Source organism: Hyla sarda, chromosome 6 (assembly GCF_029499605.1).
Source record: "Hyla sarda isolate aHylSar1 chromosome 6, aHylSar1.hap1, whole genome shotgun sequence".
Taxonomy (NCBI): Eukaryota; Metazoa; Chordata; class Amphibia; order Anura; family Hylidae; genus Hyla; species Hyla sarda.
Genome location: NC_079194.1, coordinates 131,403,128 through 131,430,754, shown reverse-complemented (window position 1 = coordinate 131,430,754; position 27,627 = coordinate 131,403,128). Strand labels below are relative to the sequence as shown.

The window sequence follows — 27,627 nt, the reverse complement described above, 5'->3', positions numbered from 1 at the left end:
TTTCTCATATTGCCCTAGTAAAATGAAAGCTGAACTGATCGATTACTGTGGGCAACACAAATAAAAGACCCTTTTACCCCCCCCCCCCCCCCCCCCACACACACACACACACTATCATTAGAATAAGTATGGAGAAACAGGGAGTGACTGGTGGCTCAGGGGTGACGCTGTTGCCTTACAGCGCTGGAGTCCTAGGTTAAAACGCCGCCCAGGGACAACATCTACAATGAGTTTGTATGTTCTCCCTGTGTTTATGTGGGTTTCCTCCTGGGTTTAGATTGTGAGCTCCAATGGTGACAGGGACCCATGTGAGTGTACAGCGCTGAAGAATCTGTGTGCGCTATATGAAAAAAATTATAACTTCTTGATAAATCTCCCACATGGTGTATTTTTTAGGTTTTTATGCTTGTAATTATTCCAGGAGTAAAAAAAGAAGAGACATGTATCTTTTATTATGTGTATTTCCCTAGGCTGCATCCTATGAGGGTTTATGGAGATGGCGCCATGAGCTGGAAAACCAAGGCAATTCACTGTACATGGGACATTTGTTACCCAGTTCTTATCTGCACTGTAAAAACCATAGCACAACAGCAGCATGTGAACATGCCCTAGGCTCGGGGAGAAGACTCTTTCCTGAAAAGAAAAGAAACGTCTTCACAATACACAGCCGGAAGTCTCCTCCCTCACATGACACTGATCACATGATCGTGACATCATCACAGGTCCTTCAGCCACACGGCTTCTTGTTAGAGTCTGACTTCTACACAGGCTACTGATCACATGAATGGTCCTTTAGCCCTCTAGGATCTACCGTTCAGGAGACAGATGTTCCCTTGAATTCCGATGATCGGCCGTCTCTACATACAGAGCTGCCGCATGTCCACCATGACGGTGCAGAGCCCGCAGTTCAAGGCTCTCTTCACTGAAGGCCTCAAAACCCTGACCGGTGAGACTGTATACAGAGCTGGCTACACAAAGGTGGATGACAGGGTCACTATACAGAGGTGATGACAGGGGGTTACTGTACAGAGGTGATGACAGGTGATCACTGTACAGAGGTGATGACAGGGGTCACTATACAGAGGTGATTACAGGGTCACTGTACAGAGGTGATGATAGGGGGTCACTGTACAGAGGTGATGATAGGGGGTCACTGTACAGAGGTGATGACAGGGGGTCACTATACAGAGGTGATGATAGGGGTCACTGTACAGAGGTGATGATAGGGGGTCACTGTACAGAGGTGATGATAGGGGTCACTGTACAGAGGTGATGATAGGGGTCACTATACAGAGTTGATGATAGGGGTCACTATACAGAGGTGATGATAGGGGTCACTGTACAGAGGTGATGATAGGGGGTCACTGTACAGAGGTGATGACAGGGTCACTGTACAGAGGTGATGATAGGGGGTCACTGTACAGAGGTTATGATAGGGGGTCACTATACAGAGTTGATGACAGGGGGTCACTATACAGAGGTGATGACAGGGGGTCACTGTACAGAGGTGATGACAGGGGGTCACTGTACAGAGGTGATGACAGGGGGTCACTGTACAGAGGTGATGATAGGGGTCACTATACAGAGGTGATGATAGGGGTCACTATACAGAGGTGATGATAGGGGTCACTATACAGAGGTGATGACAGGGGGTCACTGTACAGAGGTGATGTCAGGGGGGTCACTGTACAGAGGTGATGACAGGGGGGTCACTGTACAGAGGTGATTACTGGGGGTCACTGTACAGAGGTGATGATGGGGGTCACTGTACAGAGGTGATTACTGGGGGTCACTGTACAGAGGTGATGATAGGGGTCACTATACAGAGGTGATTACTGGGGGTCACTGTACAGAGGTGATTACTGGGGGTCAATGTACAGAGGTGATGATAGGGGTCACTATACAGAGGTGATGACAGGGGGTCACTATACAGAGGTGATGACAGGGGGTCACTATACAGAGGTGATGACAGGGGGTCACTATACAGAGGTGATGACAGGGGGTCACTGTACAGAGGTGATGACAGGGGTCACTGTACAGAGGTGATGACAGGGGGGTCACTGTACAGAGGTGATGACGGGGGGGGTTACTGTACAGAGGTGATGACGGGTCACTGTACAGAGGTGATGACATGGGGTCACTGTACAGAGGTGATGACGGGGGGGGGGTCACTATACAGAGGTGATGACGGGAGGTGACTGTACGGAGGTGATGACGGGAGGTCACTGTACGGAGGTGATGACGGGAGGTGACTGTACGGAGGTAATGACAGGAGGTGACTGTACGGAGGTGATGACAGGAGGTGACTATATGGAGGTGATGACGGGAGGTGACTGTACGGAGGTGATGACGGGTGATGACTATACGGAGGTGATGACGGGAGGTGACTATACGGAGGTGATGACGGGAGGTGACTGTACAGAGGTAATGACGGGGGGGTCACTGTACAGAGGTGATGACATGGGGTCACTGTACAGAGGTGATGACATGGGGTCACTGTACAGAGGTGATGACATGGGGTCACTGTACAGAGGGGATGACATGGGGTCACTGTACAGAGGGGATGACATGGGGTCACTGTACAGAGGGGATGACATGGGGTCACTGTACAGAGGGGATGACATGGGGTCACTGTACAGAGGTGATGACGGGGGGGTCACTATACGGAGGTGATGACGGGAGGTGACTATACGGAGGTGATGACGGGAGGTGACTATACGGAGGTGATGACGGGAGGTGACTATACGGAGGTGATGACGGGAGGTGACTATACGGAGGTGATGACGGGAGGTGACTATACGGAGGTGATGACGGGAGGTGACTATACGGAGGTGATGACGGGAGGTGACTATACGGAGGTGATGACGGGAGGTGACTATACGGAGGTGATGACGGGAGGTGACTATACGGAGGTGATGACGGGAGGTGACTATACGGAGGTGATGACGGGAGGTGACTATACGGAGGTGATGACGGGAGGTGACTATACGGAGGTGATGACGGGAGGTGACTATACGGAGGTGATGACGGGAGGTGACTATACGGAGGTGATGACGGGAGGTGACTATACGGAGGTGATGACGGGAGGTGATTATACGGAGGTGATGACGGGAGGTGACTATACGGAGGTGATGACGGGAGGTGACTATACGGAGGTGATGACGGGAGGTGACTATACGGAGGTGATGACGGGAGGTGACTATACGGAGGTGATGACGGGAGGTGACTATACGGAGGTGATGACGGGAGGTGACTATACGGAGGTGATGACGGGAGGTGACTATACGGAGGTGATGACGGGAGGTGACTATACGGAGGTGATGACGGGAGGTGACTATACGGAGGTGATGACGGGAGGTGACTATACGGAGGTGACTATACGGAGGTAATGACGGGAGGTGACTTTACATTATTGGTGACGGGAGGTGACTATACGGAGGTGATGACGGGAGGTGACTGAACGGAGGTGATGACGGGAGGTGACTGTACGGAGGTGATGACGGGAGGTGACTGTACGGAGGTGATGACGGGAGGTGACTGTACGGAGGTGATGACGGGAGGTGACTGTACGGAGGTGATGACGGGAGGTGACTATACGGAGGTGATGACGGGAGGTGACTATACGGAGGTGACTATACGGAGGTAATGACGGGAGGTGACTTTACATTATTGGTGACGGGAGGTGACTGAACGGAGGTGATGACGGGAGGTGACTGTACGGAGGTGATGACGGGAGGTGACTGTACGGAGGTGATGACGGGAGGTGACTGTACGGAGGTGATGACGGGAGGTGACTGTACGGAGGTGATGACTGGAGGTGACTATACGGAGTTGACTATACGGAGGTGATGACGGGAGGTGACTATACGGAGGTGACTGTACGGAAGAGATGACGGGAGGTGACTATGCGGAGGTGATGACGGGAGGTGACTATGCGGAGGTGATGACGGGAGGTGACTATACGAAGGTGATGACGGGAGGTGACTATACGGAGGTGATGATGGGAGGTGACTATACGGAGGTGGTCCACATGTAAATAATATATGGCACTCTCTTTGCATTGTGGTGCTCAAGTAGGATCCCAATCCTTAATTCATAGTAAAAATAAACTGCACTCTTATGCAATGGAGTATGTGTATATTTATCCTGCAAATTCAGCATCTGTTGCACACCGCGATCATAGATCATTTCCCCTATCTCTTGCATCTCCCGGCATTAGGCCATCTTCCTGCACATGCCTCCGCAGCAATCCTAGATATCTGATGAAGATCCCCTAATGGACCGAAACGTCATGTAATAATCTGTTGGGATTGATGAATTTGCGGAATAAATCTACACATACTTAATTGCATATGAGTGCTGAGTTTACTTCTACTATACTAGGTGGTGACGGGAGGTGACTATACGGAGGTGATGACGGGAGGTGATGACGGGAGGTGACTATACAGAGGTGATGACGGGAGGTAACTGTACGTCGGTGACTGTACGGAGGTGATGACGGGAGGTGACTATACGGAGGAGATGACGGGAGGTGACTATACGGAGGTGACTATACGGAGGTGATGACGGGAGGTGACTGTACGGAGGTGATGACGGGAGGTGACTGTACGGAGGTGATGACGGGAGATGATGACGGGAGGTGACTGTACGGAGGTGATGACGGGAGGTGACTATACGGAGGTGATGACTGGAGGTGACTATACGGAGGTGATGACGGGACGTGACTATACGGAGGTGATGACGGGAGGTGACTATACGGAGGTGATGACGGGAGGTGATGACGGGAGGTGACTATACGGAGGTGATGACGGGAGGTGACTATACGGAGGTGATGATGGGAGGTGACTATACGGAGGTGATGATGGGAGGTGACTATACGGAGGTGATGACGGGAGGTGACTATACGGAGGTGATGATGGGAGGTGACTATACGGAGGTGATGACGGGAGGTGACTATACGGAGGTGATGACGGGAGGTGACTATACGGAGGAGATCACGGGAGGTGACTATACGGAGTTTACTATACGGAGGTGATGACGGGAGGTGACTATACGGAGGTGACTGTACGGAAGAGATGACGGGAGGTGACTATACGGAGGTGATGACGGGAGGTGACTATGCGGAGGTGATGACGGGAGGTGACTATACGGAGGTGATGACGGGAGGTGACTATACGGAGGTGATGATGGGAGGTGACTATACGGAGGTGGTCCACATGTAAATAATATATGGCACTCTCTTTGCATTGTGGTGCTCAAGTAGGATCCCAATCCTTAATTCATAGTAAAAATAAACTGCACTCTTATGCAATGGAGTATGTGTATATTTATCCTGCAAATTCAGCATCTGTTGCACACCGCGATCATAGATCATATCCCCTATCTCTTGCATCTCCCGGCATTAGGCCATCTTCCTGCACATGCCTCCGCAGCAATCCTAGATATCTGATGTAGATCCCCTAATGGACCGAAACGTCATGTAATAATCTGTTGGGATTGATGAATTTGCGGAATAAATCTACACATACTTAATTGCATATGAGTGCTGAGTTTACTTCTACTATACTAGGTGGTGACGGGAGGTGACTATACGGAGGTGATGACGGGAGGTGATGACGGGAGGTGACTATACAGAGGTGATGACGGGAGGTAACTGTACGGCGGTGACTGTACGGAGGTGATGACGGGAGGTGACTATACGGAGGAGATGACGGGAGGTGACTATACGGAGGTGACTATACGGAGGTGATGACGGGAGGTGACTGTACGGAGGTGATGACGGGAGGTGACTATACGGAGGTGATGACGGGAGGTGATGACGGGAGGTGACTGTATGGAGGTGATGACGGGAGGTGATGACTGGAGGTGACTATACGGAGGTGATGACGGGACGTGACTATACGGAGGTGATGACGGGAGGTGACTATACGGAGGTGATGACGGGAGGTGATGACGGGAGGTGACTATACGGAGGTGATGACGGGAGGTGACTATACGGAGGTGATGACGGGAGGTGACTATACGGAGGTGATGACGGGAGGTGACTATACGGAGGAGATGACGGGAGGTGACTATACGGAGGAGATGACGGGAGGTGACTATACGGAGGAGATGACGGGAGGTGACTATACGGAGGAGATGACGGGAGGTGACTATACGGAGGTGACTATACGGAGGTGACTATACGGAGGTGACTATACGGAGGTGACTATACGGAGGTGACTGTACGGAAGAGATGACGGGAGGTGACTATACGGAGGTGATGACGGGAGGTGACTATGCGGAGGTGATGACGGGAGGTGACTATGCGGAGGTGATGACGGGAGGTGACTATACGGAGGTGATGATGGGAGGTGACTATACGGAGGTGATGACGGGAGGTGACTATACGGAGGTGGTCCACATGTAAATAATATATGGCACTCTCTTTGCATTGTGGTGCTCAATTAGGATCCCAATCCTTAATTCATAGTAAAAATAAACTGCACTCTTATGCAATGGAGTATGTGTATATTTATCCTGCAAATTCAGCATCTGTTGCACACTGCGATCATAGATCATATCCCCTATCTCTTGCATCTCCCGGCATTAGGCCATCTTCCTGCACATGCCTCCGCAGCAATCCTAGATATCTGATGAAGATCCCCTAATGGACCGAAACGTCATGTAATAATCTGTTGGGATTGATGAATTTGCGGAATAAATCTACACATACTTAATTGCATATGAGTGCTGAGTTTACTTCTACTATACTAGGTGGTGACGGGAGGTGACTATACGGAGGTGATGACGGGAGGTGACTATACAGAGGTGATGACGGGAGGTAACTGTACGGCGGTGACTGTACGGAGGTGATGACGGGAGGTGACTATACGAAGGTGATGACGGGAGGTGACTATACGGAGGTGATGACGGGAGGTGACTATACGGAGGTGACTATACGGAGGTGATGACGGGAGGTGACTATACGGAGGAGATGACGGGAGGTGACTATACGGAGGTGATGACGGGAGGTGACTGTACGGAGGTGATGACGGGAGGTGACTATACGGAGGTGATGACGGGAGGTGACTATACCGAGGTGATGACGGGAGGTGACTGTACGGAGGTGACTGTACGGAGGTGACTGTACGGAGGTGACTGTACGGAGGTGACTGCACGGAGGTGACTGCACGGAGGTGACTGCACGGAGGTGACTGCACGGAGGTGATGACGGGAGGTGACTATACGGAGGTGATGACGGGAGGTGACTGTACGGAGGTGATGACGGGAGGTGACTGTACAGAGGTGATGACGGGAGGTGACTATACGGAGGTGATGACGGGAGGTGACTATACGGAGGAGATGACGGGAGGTGACTATACGGAGGTGACTGTACGGAGGTGATGACGGGAGGTGACTGTACGGAGGTGATGACGGGAGGTGACTATACGGAGGTGATGACGGGAGGTGACTATACGGAGGTGATGACGGGAGGTGACTATACGGAGGTGATGACGGGAGGTGACTGTACGGAGGTGATGACGGGAGGTGACTATACGGAGGTGATGACGGGAGGTGACTGTACGGAGGCGATGACGGGAGGTGACTGTACGGAGGTGACTGTACGGAGGTGATGACCGGAGGTGACTGTACGGAGGTGATGACGGGAGGTGACTGTACGGAGGTGATGACGGGAGGTGACTGTACGGAGGTGATGACGGGAGGTGACTGTACGGAGGTGATGACGGGAGGTGACTGTACGGAGGTGATGACGGGAGGTGACTGTACGGAGGTGATGACGGGAGGTGACTGTACGGAGGTGATGACGGGAGGTGACTGTACGGAGGTGATGACGGGAGGTGACTGTACGGAGGTGATGACGGGAGGTGACTGTACGGAGGTGATGACGGGAGGTGACTGTACGGAGGTGATGACGGGAGGTGACTGTACGGAGGTGATGACGGGAGGTGACTGTACGGAGGTGATGACGGGAGGTGACTGTACGGAGGTGATGACGGGAGGTGACTGTACGGAGGTGATGACGGGAGGTGACTGTACGGAGGTGATGACGGGAGGTGACTGTACGGAGGTGATGACGGGAGGTGACTGTACGGAGGTGATGACGGGAGGTGACTGTACGGAGGTGATGACGGGAGGTGACTGTACGGAGGTGATGACGGGAGGTGACTGTACGGAGGTGGTCCACATGTAAATGACATATGGCATTCTCTTTGGATATTGGTGCTCAGGTAGGATCCAATCCTTAATTCATGCACTCTTATGCAATAGGGTATGTGTATATTTATCCTGCAAATTCAGCATCTGTTGCACACCGCGATCATAGATCATATCCCCTATCTCCTGCATCTCCCGGCATTAGGCCATCTTCCTGCACATGCCTCCGCAGCAATCCTAGATATCTGATGAAGATCCCCTAATGGACCGAAATGTCATGTAATAATCTGTTGGGATTGATGAATTTGCGGAGTAAATCTACACATACTTAATTGCATATGAGTGCCGAGTTTATTTCTACTATATGTAAGTGGTGACGGGAGGTGACTATACAGAAGTGATGTCATTTTTAGTCCTGTTGCTTCAGATTTATTTGCTGAGGGGAAGTACGAGTTGCGAATCGCAGGAGGAGCCGTCCGGGATCTTCTTGCAGGAAAGCAGCCACATGACATAGACTTCGCCACCACCGCCACCCCCGATCAGATGAAGGATCTCTTCCTCAGCAAGGGAATCCGGCTGATTAACAATAAAGGAGAGAAGCACGGCACTGTGACAGCGAGGGTGAGGCACATCTATCACTGGGGCGAGTGCTCTTCTTGATACCATGTCATGTTTTTAACACCCTCCCCTTTTCTTCCTATTTTCACAGATTAATGAGCAGAACTTTGAGATCACTACACTGCGGATCGACCTGCAGACAGATGGGCGCCATGCTGAGGTCAAGTTTACAACTGACTGGGAACAAGACGCAGAGAGGCGAGATCTCACAATCAACGCCATGTTTCTTGGTAATTGGTGGATGGAGTTGGGATGATTATTACGATTCTTTACCTGTGTAGGTTTGCTTTTCAGGAGTTTGGGAAAGCTGTATAAAGGAACTGCAGTTTTTGCAGTTTTCCCAGATAAGAGATTGGGCCTGTTTATGAGATCAGTTTCTATGTCAGCCTGGTATATATGCCATCTCCTCTTCATATGTACCTAGGGCCTTCAGAACAGACATGGCTAATCAATCCCGCAGGATGTTCCTGTAGACACTGTTCTCCTCTCTGCACTTTGCAGTTAGGGCACAGGACATGCTCCGGTCTTTATTGCCCTGATTATTATAGCTCTCTATAGTTTCCTTACATTCTTCTGTGTTCACAGGATTTGATGGCACGCTCTACGATTATTTCAATGGTTACGAGGATTTGAAGAACCGTCAAATCAGATTTGTGGGAGATCCAGCTAAGCGGATCCAGGAGGATTATCTGCGAATTCTGCGTTACCTCAGGTGAATGGAAACCCTCTAGATACTCTGTCCCTGTCCATATGACTATAGAAATAATAAGCAAGAGGCCAAAATTGGGGAATCGGGGCAGAGAGCAGCTACAAGGATGGACCCTCTTTTATTTGATCTGAATTTGTAATATACTCTATCACCAAAACCTGAACGTTTTTGGTAAGTGACAATTACACTTATGGACAACTTAAAGCGGTACTCCGCTTTTTTTTGCTTTTTGTTTTATCAACTGGTGCCAGAAATTTAAACAGATTTGTAAATTACTTCTATTAAAAAATCTTAATCCTTCCGGTACTTATTAGCTGTTAAATACTAAAGAGGAAATTATTTTCTTTTTGGAACACAGAGCTCTCTGCTGACATCATGACCACAGTGCTCTCTGCTGACACCTCTGTCCATATTAAGAACTGTCCAGAGTAGGAGAAAATCCCCATAGAAAACATATGCTGCTCTGGACAATTCTTAAAATGGACAGAGATGTCCAGAGATAATATAAAGTACAATATGTCTCAAAACTAGCTGGGTCATGAAGGGGTTAAAGGAGTACTCCGGTGGAAAACATTTTTTTTACTTATTTATTTTTAATCAACTGGTGCTAAAAAGTTAAACAGATTTGTAAATGACTTCTATGAAAAAATTTTAATCCTTCCAGTACTTATTAGCTGCTGAATACTACGGAGGAAATTATTTTCTTTTTGGAACACAGAGCTCTCTGCTGACATCATGACCACAGTGCTCTCTGTTGACATCTCTGTCCATTTTAAGAATTGTCCAGAGCAGCATATGTTTTCTATGGGAATTTTCTCCTACTCTGGACAGTTCTTTATATGGACAGAGGTGTCAGCAGAGAGCACTGTGGTCATGATGTCAGCAGAGAGCTCTGTGTTCCAAAAAGAAAATAATTTCCTCAGTAGTATTCAGCAGCTAATAAGTACTGGAAGGATTAAGATTTTTTAATAGAAGTCATTTACAAATTACAAATCTGTTTAACTTTTTAGCACCAGTTGATTAAAAATAAATAAGTAAAAAAATGTTTTCCACCGGAGTGCTCCTTTAACCCCTTCATGACCCAGCTAGTTTTGGCCTTCATGACCCAGTCCGTTTTTTCAAATCTTTAAGTTGTAATAACTTTAAACTGCTTTTACCAGGCAAAGTGATTCAGAGATTATTTTTTCGAGACATATTGTACTTTATATTAGTGGTAAATTTTTGTTGATACATGAAGCGATTTTTGTGAAAAACTCTCTACTTGTAATAGAAATAGTCATGCCAAAAAAATGTAGTTATGAATTCACATCCACAACATATCTACTTTATGCTGGCATCATTTGTTAAACATTCTTTTACTTTTTTATGACATTAGAAGGCTTATATTATTATGAGCATTTTTTCAAATTTTCTACAAAAGTTCAAAATAAAAAATTTTTGGGGAGCAATAACATATATATATATATATATATATATATATATATATTAACATATATATATATATATGTGTGTGTGTGTGTGTGTGTGTGTAGATATATATATAATTTATTTAATTTTTTTTTAATTTCTTTTATTTAATTAAACATTAAATTTTTTTTTTTTTTTTACTTCTCTACAACAGCTCCCCATAGTGTCTAGTGCCCAAAACATGCATTACCAGGTTTTGGACACTCCGGGGAGCTGTTGTACAACTTAAAAAAAGAAAAAAAAGAAAATGAAAGTGAAAGTAAAAGTAAAGCATGCCGTTAGGCACAGCGCCAGCAGCTCCGGAGAGGTAAGGGACACTGGGGGAAGGGGGACACTGGGGTCACCTAGAAGAGCAGTGTGTGTGTCCTGATCCCCGTGATCGGGACACACACACACACCGCGCTGCTTAGGATTTTTATGTGCGGAGCGCTGCCATCAGCTAGTCAGATTTGACTAGCTGATAGGAGCGATCGCTGTGAGGGGGAGGGGATGAAACCTCTCTAGGTCCCGAGGCAAGATGGCTTGCTATCAGTGATAGCCACCATCTTGCCGGGCGCAGCGGGATGCCGCAAGTAGCGGCCAGTATCAGCATGACGTACATGTACGTCATAGGTCGGGAAAACCTTCCCGGTCATGAAGTACATGTATGTCATAGGTCGGGAAGGGGTTAAAGGGGTACTCCGCCCATAGATATCTTATCCCCTATCCAATGGATAGGCGATAAGATGTCTGATTGCCGGGGTCCCGACACTGGGGACCCCTGCGATCTCTCCTGCAGCACTTCTGTTCAACAGTTGCACGTAGCAAAGAACGCTCCGTGCCTGATGACAGAGGATACTGGGGCTGGAGTATCGTGATGTCACGCCCCTGCAAGCCTATGGGGCAGTAGGGATGTAAGAAAAAATCGATTCTCGCGATAATCGCGATTTTTCATTTGCCGATACAGAATCGATTAAAAATATTTTTGAATCGATTCTTTTAGGGATGTGGAATTTTTAATAAAACGCACTTTTCTTACCTGCCAACGAGCCCGCGGAGCTCCGGTACAGGTGTTCGGTCCCCGGGCTGTATTCTTCTTACTTCCTGTTAGTCCGGCACGTCACATGGAGCTTCAGCCTATCACTGGCTGCAGCGATGTCCCGCCTCCGCTGGTGATAGGCTGAAGCTCCGTGTGACGTGCCGGACTAACAGGAAGTAAGAAGAATACAGCCCGGGGACCGAACACCTGTACCGGACTGTACCGGAGCTCCGCGGGCTCGTTGGCAGGTAAGATAAAGTGCGTTTAATTTTATTTTGCAGCCCGGACGGGATAACATAAAAAAAAGTGTGCACCGGAGTACTAGATCGCCGCTGTCAAAGCTGACAGCGGCGTCTATTGGGATCTATGAATGCTCCCAGGTGGGCGATATATCGCGATGTATCGTCACCTAGACGGTATCGCGATATATCGCGATATATCGAATCGCCACACTGGTATCGCGATTCGAATCGAATCGCCAAATTCTTGGCGATTCACACCCCTATGGGGCAGAGCGTGATATCATGAGGGGGTGGGACCGTGACATCGCGATACTCCAGCCCCTGTATCGCCCGTCATCAGCCACGGAGCTACAGTCACTATTTTGCTCCTGTTAGCTCTCAAACTTCAGACCCCCCCCACAAACCTCTCCTCACTGTTGCATTCTGGTAGGTTCTGTTGTTCTGCAGGAATATTATGTTGATACCAGGTACGATAAAGCAGGTAGAATAAAGCTGTGTGCAGCACAAATGAATATCAAGTGAATGTAGAAAAAGATGGCGGCACAACCTTCCTTCTGACATACACACTTAGGTGGAGAGTAGGTCTATAGGCAATACATACAGAGGAGTTTGCATCCGTGGGGTGCTCTTTCAGAAATACAGTTCGCAATGTCCAAATGGTGAATAAAAGAAGATGAAGACACTCGCCACTTCTGATGCTTGAAAACTTTAATTTATTGTGCAGAAAGATAAGAGCAACAAGGTTGGGTTAGGACACCAGCTGAGAGCTGTAGTAACAGCACGGTTTCACACCATCCGGTTTCTTCAGGCTACTAGAAACACAGGATGGTGTGAAACCGTGCGGTTACTACAGTTGGCGTTCTAACGCAACCTTGCTGCTTTTATATTTTTGCATGATAAATTAAAGTTTTCAGGCATCAGAATTGGTGAGTGTTTTCATCTTCTTTTATTCACAAATGAATACTGTATCAGCTTAGGTGCATGTCTATGAGCACAATGCTGACAGGTCCTGGTGGAGATTCATCTGATTCTTGAGTGCAGTTCTGGAGACATTTGCTGTAGAAATACATCGTATCAGTATAAGATAAAGCTAAGTAGTTATATTTCATGTTTCAAACTTTTTATGTACCAAATTAATGAATGTCTTGCAGGTTTTATGGAAGAATGGCAGAGAAATCTGGAGTCCACAGTCAATCCACCCTAGACGCAATAAAAGAAAATGCACCTGGTCTGCGCGGCATCTCAGGAGAAAGAATTTGGGTGGAGCTTAAGAAGGTCTTGGAGGGCAACCACGTCAATCACCTTATCCAACTTATCTACCAGCTGGGAGTCGCTCCTCATATTGGTGAGTGTTCTACTGTCACCTAAAAGGGCTTTTCCCATCTCCTTAAGTCAGTGTTTCCCAAACAGGGTACCTCCAGCTGTTGTAAAACTACAACTCCCAGCATGCCCGGACAGCCAAAGGCATGCTGGGAGTTGTAGTTTTGCATCAGCTGGAGGCACCCTGGTTGGGAAACACTGCCTTGAGTGATGCCATATTACTATGAGGTTTGATCCCAACCAGTTAAGAGAAAGAGGGCCACACTGTAATTTCCTGGACAGCTGGGTAGCCAGGGCCCACTATACAGGGAACAAATGGGCATTTAAATCATCTATCCCTAACCCCCTCCCTGCCTTTTTTTTTTTTTTTTACATATTAAATATGCTTTTTTGTCTGCCTGGTAGCATGCTCACTACCAGGCAGACTTCCCCAGCAGGCACCATGTCACTGATGCCTGCTGGGGGCCGACACTTCCGCCCGTAGTTCACCTATACAGGGTGCCTCCAGCTGTCTCCCCACTGCAACTCCCAGCTTGCCCTGACATCTATTGGCTGTCGAGGCATGCTGGGAGTTGTAGTGGGGAAACAACTGGAGGCACCCTGTATAGGTGAACACCGGAGCACATACCGCTCCCTACTGCGCAGCCCACAACCGGGCCCCGTCGCGCCGCTCAACTCACTCCCCCTTAGTTCACCCAGAGTACCCCCCCCCCCCGGCCCCGCCGCTCCGCTCAACCCACTCCCCCTCAGTTCACCTATTCAGTGTCCCTCCAGGCTTCCCCACTACAACTCCCAGGGCATGCTGGGAGTTGTAGTGTGGAAACTGGAGGCATACTGTATAGGTGAACAGTATACATAAAACATGTATACATAATACAGTGAACACAATACTTTACCTTGTCCCCCAGCCTGCGCGCGTCCTCTTCCTTCAAAGCGCTCGCTCCCGCCTGTCTGATTGACAGGCGGGAGCGAGCACAGCAGTGATTGAATTTCGACTCGTTGCCAGGCTTCAACGAGTCGAAATTCGGTGGTTACGTCACTTGGTGACGTCACTGCCGAATGCATTTGGCCACTAGGAGGGCGACCCCTAGTGGCCGAATTTAAAAGTGATTTTAAACTGTTTTAAAATCACTTTTTTTAATGGAACTATATTAGAGATATGTTGTAGTACTTAAGTACTAAAACATATCAATTTTTTGTTTTCATGACAGTGCCCATTTAAAGAATATGGTAAGAAAAAAAACTATTCTGGTTTGGGTGAGCAAATGCTCTGAAGATGAACATGCTTCCAAGATTATTGCATATTTTCTAATCTGCTCCAATTAGACCTCTGGCCCCAATTGAATTTGTGTGGTGTAGATTGAGACCTAGTATTATAATTCTGTTCTTGGCTATACCCAGGCCTGGGAACAAGAATTGTGTCCTCCATGTCAACCCAGGTTTTGCAAAAAGCAATATTTTCAATCATAAAATGTCTTCTGCCTGTGCTGCACAAGAGAATAACTATAATATCTTAAATGGAGCTGTCAGCTGTGTTTACTGCCAGGAGCTGCAGACACTGTATAAAATCACCAAGTGTCAAGGAGGTGGGGCTGAGCTGTTCAAGTGCCACAGTCTGGCATACCTGCTTGCTCTTCCAAACCTCCCAGACTCTTCATGATTGATGTACATCAGTAAAGGAGGGACTGGGAGGTGAGAAGGAATGCCAGACTGTAGTACTTGTGCAGCTCAGTCCCGCCTCCTTGACACTTGGCTGGGAATTGAAAATGCAATTTTATAAGTTTGGCAACCATTATGAGATCCAGAAAAGGTACAGTTTAGGATTATGCCCTAACAGCTATTTAATAGTGTCTGCAGCTCTTGGCAGCAAATACAGCTGACAGATTCCTTTTAATTATTTGGTACCGCTGCCCCACCCTAATAAGTACTGGAGGAGGGGCTAACTGAGCATGGTGGCTACTCTGAACATGTGAAGGAGTAGTACCACTAATATCTCTGGCAAATATATCCTAAAGCACCGAAATGGATACAAATAAACGGAAGAAGGAGAAGGAAGATTGCTGGAAAATATAACTAAATTAGAATGACCTGCAGCAGAGCTAAGAACAACAGCCCTAACAACAAATTGACAAATATTTTCTCACCGATGGTACGCAGCGGCCGCACAGAAGGTCATGCAACGGGGATGCGGGGTATAGGAATGGAGGAATCGTTAAACACTGCATCACCTGAGGACTTCACTCAGGCAGCATCGGCTTCAACGGGGAAAGCCGTTCTCACCCCCACAATAGCGCAAGGATCTGGAACCCCCACCCTTGGTGTAAGACGCAAGATTCCTGCACTGGGGAGCATGACCCGGAGTCCGTCGGCAACCCGGAAGCAAGAAGCTGACAGCGCGACCCTGCATTCGGCTGCTGACCGTGGAGCAGCAGCAGCCACTGCTTTTGAGTCGGGGAGCGGCAATTGGGACTCGCTGGAGAGGAAGACCATGGTAACAGCGGCAGAGGTAGAGAACAGGGAGGCAGAAGCTGACTGCCCACAGAGTGCAGATACTCCATCCCTTTCGGGTGCGGTAAAGAAGTGCAGTAGCCAGAGTAAACTTACTATTAGAAGTGCTGACTGTGAAGTATTAGAAATGCTAATTATAGACCCGGAAACTGGTAGGGGTATGGATAATGAGATATGCCCTATGCCAGCTGTAAAGAACTGTTCCTTGAGGGTCCCCTCATTGGCTAGGCTGGCGACACCAGTGGCCTTCAGACCAACTGCCCGAGCAGCTGTTGACGTAAATCCGTTCTTCAAAACTCCATCACCTGCACAGCAATTAAAACCCCAAAATCACACTCCTATACCTAAAAGGAGCAGCTTGTCACCGCCTAAAGAACTTGATTCTGCATCTCTGGTCACAGAAGCCTCTATGAGGCAGATGTTGGAGCTGCATACATCATTTACAGCTACCCTCATAAATGCTGCAAGTGACATACAAAAAGAAATGCAAAGTCTGGGCATTCGCACCTCTCAAGTTGAGGAAAGAATGGAACAGCAGGCCATAGCACACAACTTAGAGGATTCAGTAAAACATTGGAAAGATGAAGTAGAAAATCTTAAAACCAAAATGGCAGATATGGAGGATCGATGAAGAAGGAATAACCTTTGAGTGAGGGGGATTTCTGAAACTATAAAGCAGGAGTATACAGCCCCTAAAAAGTACTGGAAGGATTAAGATTTTTAAATAGAAGTAATTTACAAATCTGTTTAACTTTCTGGCACCAGTTGATTTAAAAAAAAAAGTTTTCCACCGGAGTACCCCTTTAAGGGACACATCATAGCTACAACTACTAACACACTATCAGTTTTTTTTCTATGCATGGTCTAAATGGTTAACATTTAAACCCCTAGAACAGGGGTCTCAAACTCCCGACCCGCGGGCCATTTGCGGCCTGCGAAACGGAAGTTTGTGGCCCGCACCAGGGATGTGTGATTTGTATTTCCCGACGCCCGGGAGATGTAGTTCCGGGCGCCGGGCAGGTGCTTTCTTCAGGCATTTACCAGCGGTAAACGCCGAAAGACTTCACTTACCCCGCCCTCCTCCTCCCGTTCTCCGGTTGGCCGGCCGGTCCGAGTCTAATGAGGGACGTCGCGCATGTGACGTCCCTCCGCAGACCCACATAGGAGGATGTCAGCGACGTCACTCGTCAGGCCGCCGCCGGAGAGAAGCGCAGGACAGGTAAGGTTGTCTGTGTGTGTGCATGTGTGGGTGTCTGCCTGAGCGTGTGTGTCTGTCTGTGTGCGCATGTGTGGGTGTCTGTCAGTGTGTGTATGTGTGAGAGAGTCGGGGGGGTGGGGGGGGGGGTGGGGGAGCATGCTACTACCTAATGTGGGGAACCGGCCTCTACCTAATGTGCGGAACCTGCCTCTACCTAATGTGGGGAACCTGCCTCTACCTAATGTGGGGAACCTGCCACTACCTAATGTGGGGAACCTGCCACTACCTAATGTGGGGAACCTGCCACTACCTAATGTGGGGAACCTGCCACTACCTAATGTGGGGAACCTGCCACTACCTAATGTGGGGAGCCTGCCACTACCTAATGTGGGGAGCCTGCCACTACCTAATGTGGGGAACCTGCCACTACCTAATGTGGGGAAACTGCTACTACCTACATCATGTGGGGAACCTGCTGCCTACCTAATGTGGGGAACCTGCTGCCTACCTAATGTGGGGAACCCCCAGAAGTAGCACCCCCATCATCCGTCAGCTCATGCTATTACCACACGGGGGAATGGGGGTTTGCTGGTGGATGATGGGGGTGTTTCTGGTGGCATGATGGGGGCATTATATGTGAGGGGCACATGATGGGGGCATTATATGTGAGGGGCGCATGATGGGGGCATTATATGTGAGGGGTGCATGATGGGGGCATTATATTTGAGGGGCGCATGATGGGAGCATTATATGTAAGGGACGCATGCAGCCCAGCCTCACCCAGCTGCTACCTCCAGTGGCACCCGGATAATTTGAGTTTGAGACCCCTGCCCTACCTAATGTGGGGAACCTGCTGCCTACCTAATCTGGGGAACCCCCAGAAGTAGCACCCCCATCATCCGTCAGCTCATGCTCTTACCACACGGGGGAATGGGGGGGGTTGCTGGTGGATGATGGGGGTGTTTCTGGTGGATGATGAGGGGCGCATGATGGGGGCATTAAATGTGAGGGGCGCATGATGGGGTCATTGTATGTGAGGGGTGCATGATGGGGGCATTATATGTGAGGGGCGCATGATGGGTTCATTATATGTGAGGGGCGCATGATGGGGGCATTATATGTGAGGGGCGCATGATGGGGTCATTATATGAGAGGGGCGCATGATGGGGTCATTGTATATGAGGGGTGCATGATGGGGTCATTGTATGTGAGGGGCGCATGATGGGGTCATTGTGAGGGGCGCATGATGGGGGCATTATATGTGAGGGGTGCATGATGGGTTCATTATATGTGAGGGGTGCATGATGGGTTCATTATATGTGAGGGGCGCATGATGGGGGCATTATATGTGAGGGTTGCATTATGGGGGCATAATATGTGAGGGGCGCATGATGGGGTCATTGTATGTGAGGGAGCATGATGTGGTCATTGTATGTGAGGGGTGCATGATGGGGGCATTATATGTGAGGGGCGCATGATGGGGGCATTATATGTGAGGGGCGCATGATGGGGGCATTATATGTGAGGGGCGCATGATGGGTTCATTATATATGAGGGGTGCATGATGGGGGCATTATATGTGAGGGGAGCATGATGGGGGCATTGTATGTGAGGGGTGCATGATGGGGTCATTATATGTGAGGGGCGCATGATGGGTTCATTATATGTGAGGGGCGCATGATGGGGGCATTATATGTGAGGGGCGCATGATGGGGTCTTTATATGTGAGGGGCGCATGATGGGGTCATTGTATATGAGGAGTGCATGATGGGGGCATTATATGTGAGGGGCGCATGATGGGTTCATTATATATGAGGGGCGCATGATGGGGTCATTGTATGTGAGGGGAGCATGATGGGGGCATTATATGTGAGGGGCGCATGATGGGGGCATTATATGTGAGGGGCGCATGATGGGGTCATTGTATATGAGGGGCGCATGATGGGGGCATTATATGTGAGGGGCGCATGATGGGGGCATTATATGTGAGGGGCGCATGATGGGGGCATTATATGTGAGGGGCGTGTGATGGGGGCATTATATGTGAGGGGCGCATGATGGGGGCATTATATGTGAGGGATGCATGATGGGGGCATTATATGTGAGGGATGCATGATGGGGGCATTATATGTGAGTGATGCATGATGGGGGCATTATATGTGAGGGGGGCATGATGGGGGCATTATATGTGAGGGGCGCATGATGGGGCATTATATGTGAGGGGCGCATGCGGCCCAGCCTCACCCAGCTGCTACCTCCAGTGGCCCCAGATAATTTGAGTTTGAGACCCCTGCCCTAGACACTTAGTCTACTTACCAGGATTACTTCAGTAGAACACATATCGCAAAAAAACTACCTGCACCATCTCCACCACTATTATAGCTAAAGGAGCCTGTTGTGTCTTATGTCTTATGATGTTATGTTGTTGAGATACAATGGATTTTAGTTTTCTGTAACTTGTGTGAAAAGGAAAAAAAGAATAAACAAAATGTAAAAAAAAAAAAAAAAAAAGATTGCTGTTGCTGCAAAGGAGATAGCGGATCAATGCTACACATCTGGGGAGCTGTCACATGATCAAACCTTTCTTTGACCAAGCTTGTTCTGTATACACTAAGATATTGGGTCTCCATGTGGCTAATGCCCCTCAGGCACTATTGTCAATATTAGCAGGTTTCATTGATTTACTATAGAAAGGGCTACTCCACTAATATTTGACAGGAACAGACCCTTAGGCTGTATTCACACACACTCACAGGATCTTCATGCTGCGCACCATCAAGCACAGCATCAGATCTGCAGCATTAAATATGCATCAGATCCTGTGTGTGTGAATACACCCTAAAGATGAAGCTACGGTACATCCTAGTACATCCTATTACTTCATGAGATTTCCCCCTATTCTGCTATGCCAGTGTTTCCCAACCTGGGTGCCTCCATCTGTTGCAAAACTACAACTCCCAGCGTGCCCGGACAGCCTTCGGCTGTCCGGGCATGCTGGGATTTGTAGTTTTGCAACAGCTGTAGGAACCCTGGTTGCGACACACTGTGCTATGCACTGCTATACACTGTGCTATATCAACTAGCTCCAGAAAGTTAAGCAGATTTGTAAATTACTTCTATTAAAAAATCTTAATCCTTCCAATAATTATCAGCTGCTGAAGTTGAGTTGTTGAGTTCTGTCTTGCAACAGTGCTCTCTGCTGACATCTCTGCTTGTCTCGGGAACTGCACAGAGTAGAAGAGGTTTGCTATGGGGATTTGCTTCTAAACTGGGCGGTTCCCGAGACACGTGTCATCAGAGAGCACTTAGACAGAAAAGAACAACTCAACTTCAGCAGCTCATAAGTACTGAAAGGATTAAGATTTTTTAATAGAAGTCATTTACAAATCAAAAAATATAGAGATGTGTGCAGCTCACAAAACACAATCCGAGGATATAATTGGTTATATGCCGAAACCCAACGGCCGGAATTGTGAAAAAATACATACATTTTTATACATTTTGTATGTAATTTACAAATCTGTTTAACTTTCTGGAGCCAGTTGATATATAAAAAAAAAGTTTTTTTCCTGGATAACCCCTTTAATTGACTAGCAATGTGGTCGCTGTTTCAGCTCCCATAGAAGTGGTCACACAGCTTTGTCCGGCCCCTGAATAGTCTGAACAGACTATTATTCCTCCCTCACAAGTAGACATTGGGGGAGATTTATCAAAACCTGTGCAAAGGAAAAGTTGCCCATAGCAACCAATCAGATCGCTTCTTTCATTTTGCAGAGGCCTTGTTAAAAATGAAACAAGCGAGCTGATTGGTTGCTATGGGCAACTGGGCAACTTTTCCTCTGCACAGGTTTTTGATAAATCGCCCCCATTGGGTCCAGCTGATAACTAGGAATGGTCTTGTGTCTGTGGGTCAGTTTTTTTTTTGTGTCTTCCTAAAATTTCTCTTAATTTATATTTATTCCAGGATTACCAGAGAATGGAAATCTAGAGGAGTTTTCTCGTGTCTGCTCCCAGGCTGTGCATTTGTCTCCTAAACCCATGACACTTCTAACTGCATTGTTTTCCCACCCGGACGGTGTCCAAAAACTGGACCTAAGGTTAAAAATCTCCAAAGAGGAGAAGGGGCTGGCTCTATTCTTACTAAAGGAACGTAAAGAGCTGACGGCAGAACACACAGAGCGAGAACCGCTGAAGCCGTTCCAAGACTATGTGACCGATGTAAGGTTCTAACCTCATAGACCATTGCAGGCCTTACACCATATTAGAGTATTGACACATTGGGGGAATTTACTAAGATGTCTGTGATGTAGTACATTTTCTTTGTTCCTTTTTTCTTTTTTTTTGCGTGACCCGGCCAAATTTATTAAATGGTCGCATGGCATCTGATACATTTTGTGGAGGATACACCTTTTCTGAAATTTCACTCTTCACATACACCAAAAATCTACACTAAGGGGTACGTTCACACGCGTGGATTATCAGGGTATTTTACGCTGCAGATCCGCTGGTGAAGGCCCCGCTCTATGCTGTCTTTACATGTGCCTGCTTGTAGTGGAAATACGCCGCTACCAGCCGGCACACTGCGATGTGTGAGACGCCGTATACTCGCACATCACGGGAGCTCTCTGCCTAGCTCAGAGCAGGGAGAGCGGCCACGATGTGCGAGTATGCCGCGCACAGCGCTGCAGTGTGTCTGCTTGTAGCGGCGTTTTGCCACTACGAGCAGGCACATGTAAAGACAGCATAGAGTGGGGCCTTCACCAGCGGATCTGCAGCTAAATTCGCTGCGAAAATCCGTGTGTGTGAACGTACCCTAAGACTGGGCTGGTGTAGAATTGCGACTTTTTGGTGGTTTTTGTGACTTTTTTTGTGACTTTTTAAAAAAGCCGCAGTTGATAAATTCATTACATTTCAATAAGAAGTAATGATACCGGCACATACGCCACTAGTAGCCGCGCGGCGTTGACCAGGAGTAATTGCTACACTTGATGCACCTGCTCCGATTGCGGTGGTGCATAATGCTCATCTAATCTAGAAGTAATGTGTAAGAAAGCAATAGTAGGCAGCACTCAACAATCGGAGAACTTTGTTGCAGATATCTGTGCATCAATACAATTTCGGCAGGCAGCGTGTTAGGAGCAGAGGTATCAGGACAGCACTGTTACGCGCCGCTCATGCGCTTCCACAAGCCCATACACACGCTCTTTGATTAGGTACGTGAGGAATGCCTTGAAGGTATCATGTGACATAACTATAAAAAGCATAATTAGTGAAAAACCAAGAACATTAAAGTGAACGATAGACATCATAAAAAAGGAAGCATTCATTGCGGTCATTGAGCCCTAAAGCTCCTGTTGCATCCAACCTGACAATCCATCATGCCTCCTTTTGAAGCAGAGGGTTGTTGCGGTCTCCGCCATACAATGAAGGATTAACCCTCTCTAAGCCAGTACATTTTAAAGGGGTACTCCCATGGAAAACTTTTTTTTTTTTTTTTTATCAATTGAAGCCAGAAAGTTAAACAGATTTGGAAATTCTTTTCTTTTTGGATTTGGAGCTCTCTGCTGACACCTCTGTCCGTTTCAAGAACTGTCCAGAGCAGGAAAAAATCCCCATAGCAAACATATGCTGCTCTAGACATTTCCTAAAATGGACAGAGGTGTCAGCAGAGAGCACTGTGCTCGTGATGTCAGCCGAGAGCTCTGTGTTCCAAAAAGAAAATAATTTCCTCTGTAGTATACAGACACTAATAAGTACTGGAAGGATTAAGATTTTTTAATAGAAGTAGTTTACAAATCTGTTTAACTTTCTGGCACCAGTTAATTTAAAAAAAAGTTTTCCACCGGAGTACCCCTTTAAAGGGTACTTTGGCGCTAAAACAACTTATTCCCTATCCAGGATCCCTGTGATCTTGCACGCAGCACCCCGTTAGAATCAGTCCCCGGAGCACGTTTGCTCCGGGTCTGATTACTGGCGATCACGGGGGCCGGAGCATTGTGGCGTCACGGCCCCGCCCCCGTGACAGCTGTCACGCCCCCTCACGTAGGCTTGCATTGAGGGGGTGGGGCGTGTGTCATCACACGGGGGCGGGGCCGTGACATCACAATGATGTGGGCTATCAATCACTCCCTGTTCTGATTGAGCACAAATGTGCATGTAGTGGCCTGATGGTTTTGCCCACGTAATATTTGCCGCAAGGGCAGGTCAGGGAATATACGACATGGGATGTACGGCATGTGATGAAATGGTCAGTGACATGGGTGAAGCCACCTAACAGTACCTGTCTGCTTGCGATGTTGGAGGGACAAAATGAACAATTCCCACAACGATGGTTACCTCTAGGGGTATATTTTGTCAGCCACTTGGAGCCCGTAGCTTTAGTCTCTTCAGTGGATGTCATCTTTTACCTTTTCAACAGGTCAGATCTTTTAACATTTTTCACCCATTCTAAACTTTCCTCAATTAAGGTTAGGGGGTATTTTCATTCTAGTAGGCATTGTTTTAAATCTTTTGCTTGTTGGTTAAACTTTTCAGTGCTACTATTAATTCTCCTTAATCATAGAAACTGGGAAGATGGAATGTTATTTCTCACCTGTAATAGGTCTTTACATTTTTTTGTGAGACTAACCCATATGTAAGGTAAATAAAATTGTTCTTGCGTTTTGTCGACGATGTGTTAGTGGTGTGGGACGGTCCTGAACCAATTTTCCATGAATTTGTCCAGTATTTGAACAAAACTAACAATGAAAATATGCTGTTCACATGTGTATTCGGTGGTTCAAAGCTCAATTTCTTGGATGTGAAGCTAAAAGTCGAAGATGAGTCCCTTGTAACTATGAGTTACCACAAATCAATTGCGCGTAATTCTTTACTCCACTATCAGAGCTCCCACCCATTACACGTGAGAAATAGCATTTCATAATCCAAGTTTTTCCTATTAAGGAGAATTAATAGTAGCACTGAAATTTTTACAATGGATTGTCAGGCTGGATGCAACAGGAGCTTTAGGGCTCAATGACCGCAATGAATGCTTCCTTTTTTATTATGTCTATTTTTCACTTGAATGTTCTTGGTTTTTCACTAATTATGCTTTTTATAGTTATGTCACATGATACCTTCAAGCTTGGGTGTAGTCATGACAACTCTCCCGGCATTCCTCACGTACTTAACCAAAGGGCGTTTGTCTAAGCCGGTTGTGGAAGCGCAGGAGCGGCGCGAAACCGTGCTGTCCTGATACCTCTGCTCCGAACACCCTGCCCGCCAAAGTTGTATTGATGCACTGATACCAATAAAGTTCTCTGAATGGTGAGTGCTGGTTACTATTGCTTCCCTACTTAGATGATAAATTCATTACCATTGCACAGGGTTAACCTTAAACAGCTGGTCTGTTCACACTTTTTAGCCTGATCATATCTGACTGTAGAATATAGACTATACCAGCTATTAGACATGTGGACCATAGACCTTATATGAACCCTTCGCAAGCACTACTTTTAACTGTATATGTGTCCCCAGGGCTTAGATATATTACAATGCTGATTCAAGGGGGCACTTGGAATAGGCAGGTGCGATACAGAATGATCTGCTCAATTGTTGTGTAAATAGGAGAAATTGAGTATTTGAAAGGGGTATTCCGGGAAAAAACATTTTATCCCCTATCCAAAGGATAGGGAATAAGATGTCTTGATCGCGGGAGGCCCACTGCTGAGACCCCCCGCAATCTCCCTGCAGCACCCGCATTCTATGCGGGTGCTGATCTCCAGTTTCGGAAACCTCCGGGACTGGGGACGTGATGTCACGCCACGCCCCCTCCATTCATGTCTATGGGAGGGGGCGTGATGGCAGTCACACCCCCTCCTATAGACATGAATGGAGGGGGCGTGGCGTGACGTCCCCAGTCCCAGAAACCCGGAGGTTTCTGAAACTAGAGATTCAGCACCCGCATAGAATGCTGCAGGGAGATCGCAGGGGGTCTCAGCAGTGGGCCTCCCACGATCAAGACATCTTATCCCCTATGCTTTGGATAGGGGATAAAATGTTTTTGCCCGGAATACCCCTTTAAGGGAGCACTATTTCAATGTGAAGAGAGACAAAGAAAGAACTATTTCTGAGTGGCAGTGAAGGTGATTGAGGCACAACGGAGCAACATTAATGTGTAGAGGGTTGTTTTAGAGTGTGGGGGGATTATTGTATGGTGGCACATACAGGCACTATGATTTGACACAAGGACATAACAGTGGGGGCATGATTTGTGTGGCACTATTGTTGCAGTAGTAGGGTACTGGTAAAAGGGGCAGTATAATGTGAAATTTCTGTGGGCAAAATGCTGGGAAAAGACATTTGGTCAGAAACCTGCAGAAAAAGCATGTGGCTCTGAGAAGTGGTCATATCTGTCTGGGTCAGACTGAGAAAGAAGTGGGATAGTGAACGACTCCTGTAAGGCTGGACATAACTACACAATATAAGTTACTCTGCAGAGTGCTAGGGTAGAACTGATATGTGACCCATCTGAGGGCACTGTATGGTGATATAGGTCTTCCTGGTAGTTATGCATGTTGTGGAGGTGCCCTGAGCATATTGGACTTGCATTGACAGGGATTGGATGGTGAGAGAACCATAGTAAAAAGATTTGCCCCACTGCATTTTGTCATTCCTTTAATTTATGAAAAAGTAGGATGTTATCCTGCATATGATGTCAGATTTAGCAGGGCAGCTAGCTATGTGAAGGATTTACACAGATTCTACAGGAGCAAGATTTTTTTTTTTTTTAAATAAAACTTTAATTTTGCATGTAAGAAGCAACTGAACATTGAAAAGAAATTCTGCACTGATGTGTCCATATCCTTTAAATTTGACTTGTGAGCTGCAGAAAAAGTCATCTTAGAGTGACTACTCTAGTAGCTTATATTTTACATTAAAAGGGTAGTCCAACGAAAAACAACTCATCCCCTATCTACAGGCACCCCACTCAGGTCTCTTCGGCACCCCCTTAAAAATGAAGGGAGCATGTGTCCTCTGTCTCTCAGAGAGCTGGGGTGCCAGGCAGTATTTCTGTGATCAGACACCTATCCACTATCCTGAGGACTACCCCTTTAAGTATCCCATTGCCTTTGGTATTTTAATTGTGCTGTTATTCGAAGATTTTTCTTTTGCTTCTCTTTTCTCTACAGTTTGACTTAACCAGTTCTGTTTTCTTTCAGTCTAGAGAAACAGACGCCCATAAGAAGGTATGTGAACTGCTCAAGTACCAAGGTGAAGAACGACTTCTGAGGCAGATGGAACAATGGACTCTGCCTCGCTTCCCTGTCAGTGGGCATGACCTGCGACGTATGGGCATCTCATCGGGGAAGGAGATTGGGAGAATTCTACAGGAACTGCGGGAGAGCTGGAAGGAAAGTGGCTACCAGACCGGCAAGGAGGAACTTCTGAATAGCGTGTCTAGGAGCCAAAATGCAGAATAAGGCTAGGATACAAACCCTGGATGTGGACTCTTAAAGGGGTACTCCGGCGCTTAGACATCTTATCCTCTATCCAAAGGATAGGGGATAAGATGCCTGATCGTGGGGGTCCCGCAGCTGGGGACCCCCATGATCTTGCACGCCGCACCCCGTTAAAATCAATCCCCGGTTGATTACTGTCGACCACGGGGCCGGAGCATTGTGACGTCACGGCTCTGCCCCCGTGTGACGTCACACTCCGCCCCCTCAATGCAAGCCAGCTGTCACGCCCCTCCCCATAGGTTTGCATTGAGGGGGCGGAGCGTGCAAGAGCACGGCAGACCCCGCGATCAGGCATCTTATCCCCTATCCTTTGGATAGGGGATAAGATGTCTAAGCGCCGGAGTACCCCTTTAAGGATGAGGGGAATAGAGGTGTATGAGTCACAAGTTGGGAAGCACAGAGATATCTGTAAAATGTAAGGCTGATCTTAACATGGACTCTAATGCAATGTGGCTCCCCATCCACGTTGCTACTTTGAATACAATAAAAAGGGGATGTTCTGCAACCTTCTAATATACCATCTTCAATTTATCACCATTTTCAAAATTTCCACTTGTTGACAATACAGCCCGGTCCTATAACTTGACGAAGCTGAGGGCGGTTTTTCAAATGTGTTTTCTTGTAATGTTTAAATCTTACAAAACAATACAACAAACTAAAAGTTGCATACAATGTGTGTTACAGCACTAAAGTGTTCCAAAGGCAGATGTGCGAAAGTAGCATTACGACATTACCCAACCGGTAACACGTGACAACTCAAATTTACAGCTTATTTTACTATAGTTGTAAACAGCCTGGACTTCAGATTGATACATTATACCACTGTTTCTAATATGTCCAGCTCACAGGATTGTCTGGACCAGTATTATCCAAACAGTGTGCCTCCAGCT

General features: G+C 47.4%; 1 protein-coding gene across 2 annotated transcripts; it reads left to right on the top strand.

Moving 5' to 3' along the window:
* Window positions 1-705: 705 nt before the first annotated feature.
* On the top strand, window positions 706-27,627 carry TRNT1 (tRNA nucleotidyl transferase 1). Of its 2 annotated transcripts, none has more exons than XM_056525031.1 (7): window positions 706-946; window positions 8,585-8,778; window positions 8,867-9,005; window positions 9,361-9,487; window positions 13,363-13,556; window positions 21,202-21,455; window positions 26,438-27,627. In XM_056525031.1, exons 1-7 carry the CDS (start codon window positions 844-846, stop codon window positions 26,696-26,698), a joined length of 1,272 nt encoding a protein of 423 aa, XP_056381006.1. In that variant the 5' UTR covers window positions 706-843; the 3' UTR covers window positions 26,699-27,627. The 2 variants fall into 2 exon arrangements, with proteins under 2 accessions (XP_056381006.1, XP_056381008.1); XM_056525033.1 differs by having other exon boundaries at window positions 810-946; window positions 8,571-8,778.

What these genes read in the sequence shown, in the direction of transcription:
- TRNT1 (XM_056525031.1), top strand. Translation starts at nt 844, where the DNA reads ATGATCGGCCGTCTCTACATACAGAGCTGCCGCATGTCCACCATGACG. An exon ending in ACGGCACTGTGACAGCGAGG is followed by an intron (nt 8,779 to 8,866) that starts GTGAGGCACATC and finishes CTATTTTCACAG; the next exon opens with ATTAATGAGCAGAACTTTGA. An exon ending in AATCAACGCCATGTTTCTTG is followed by an intron (nt 9,006 to 9,360) that starts GTAATTGGTGGA and finishes CTGTGTTCACAG; the next exon opens with GATTTGATGGCACGCTCTAC.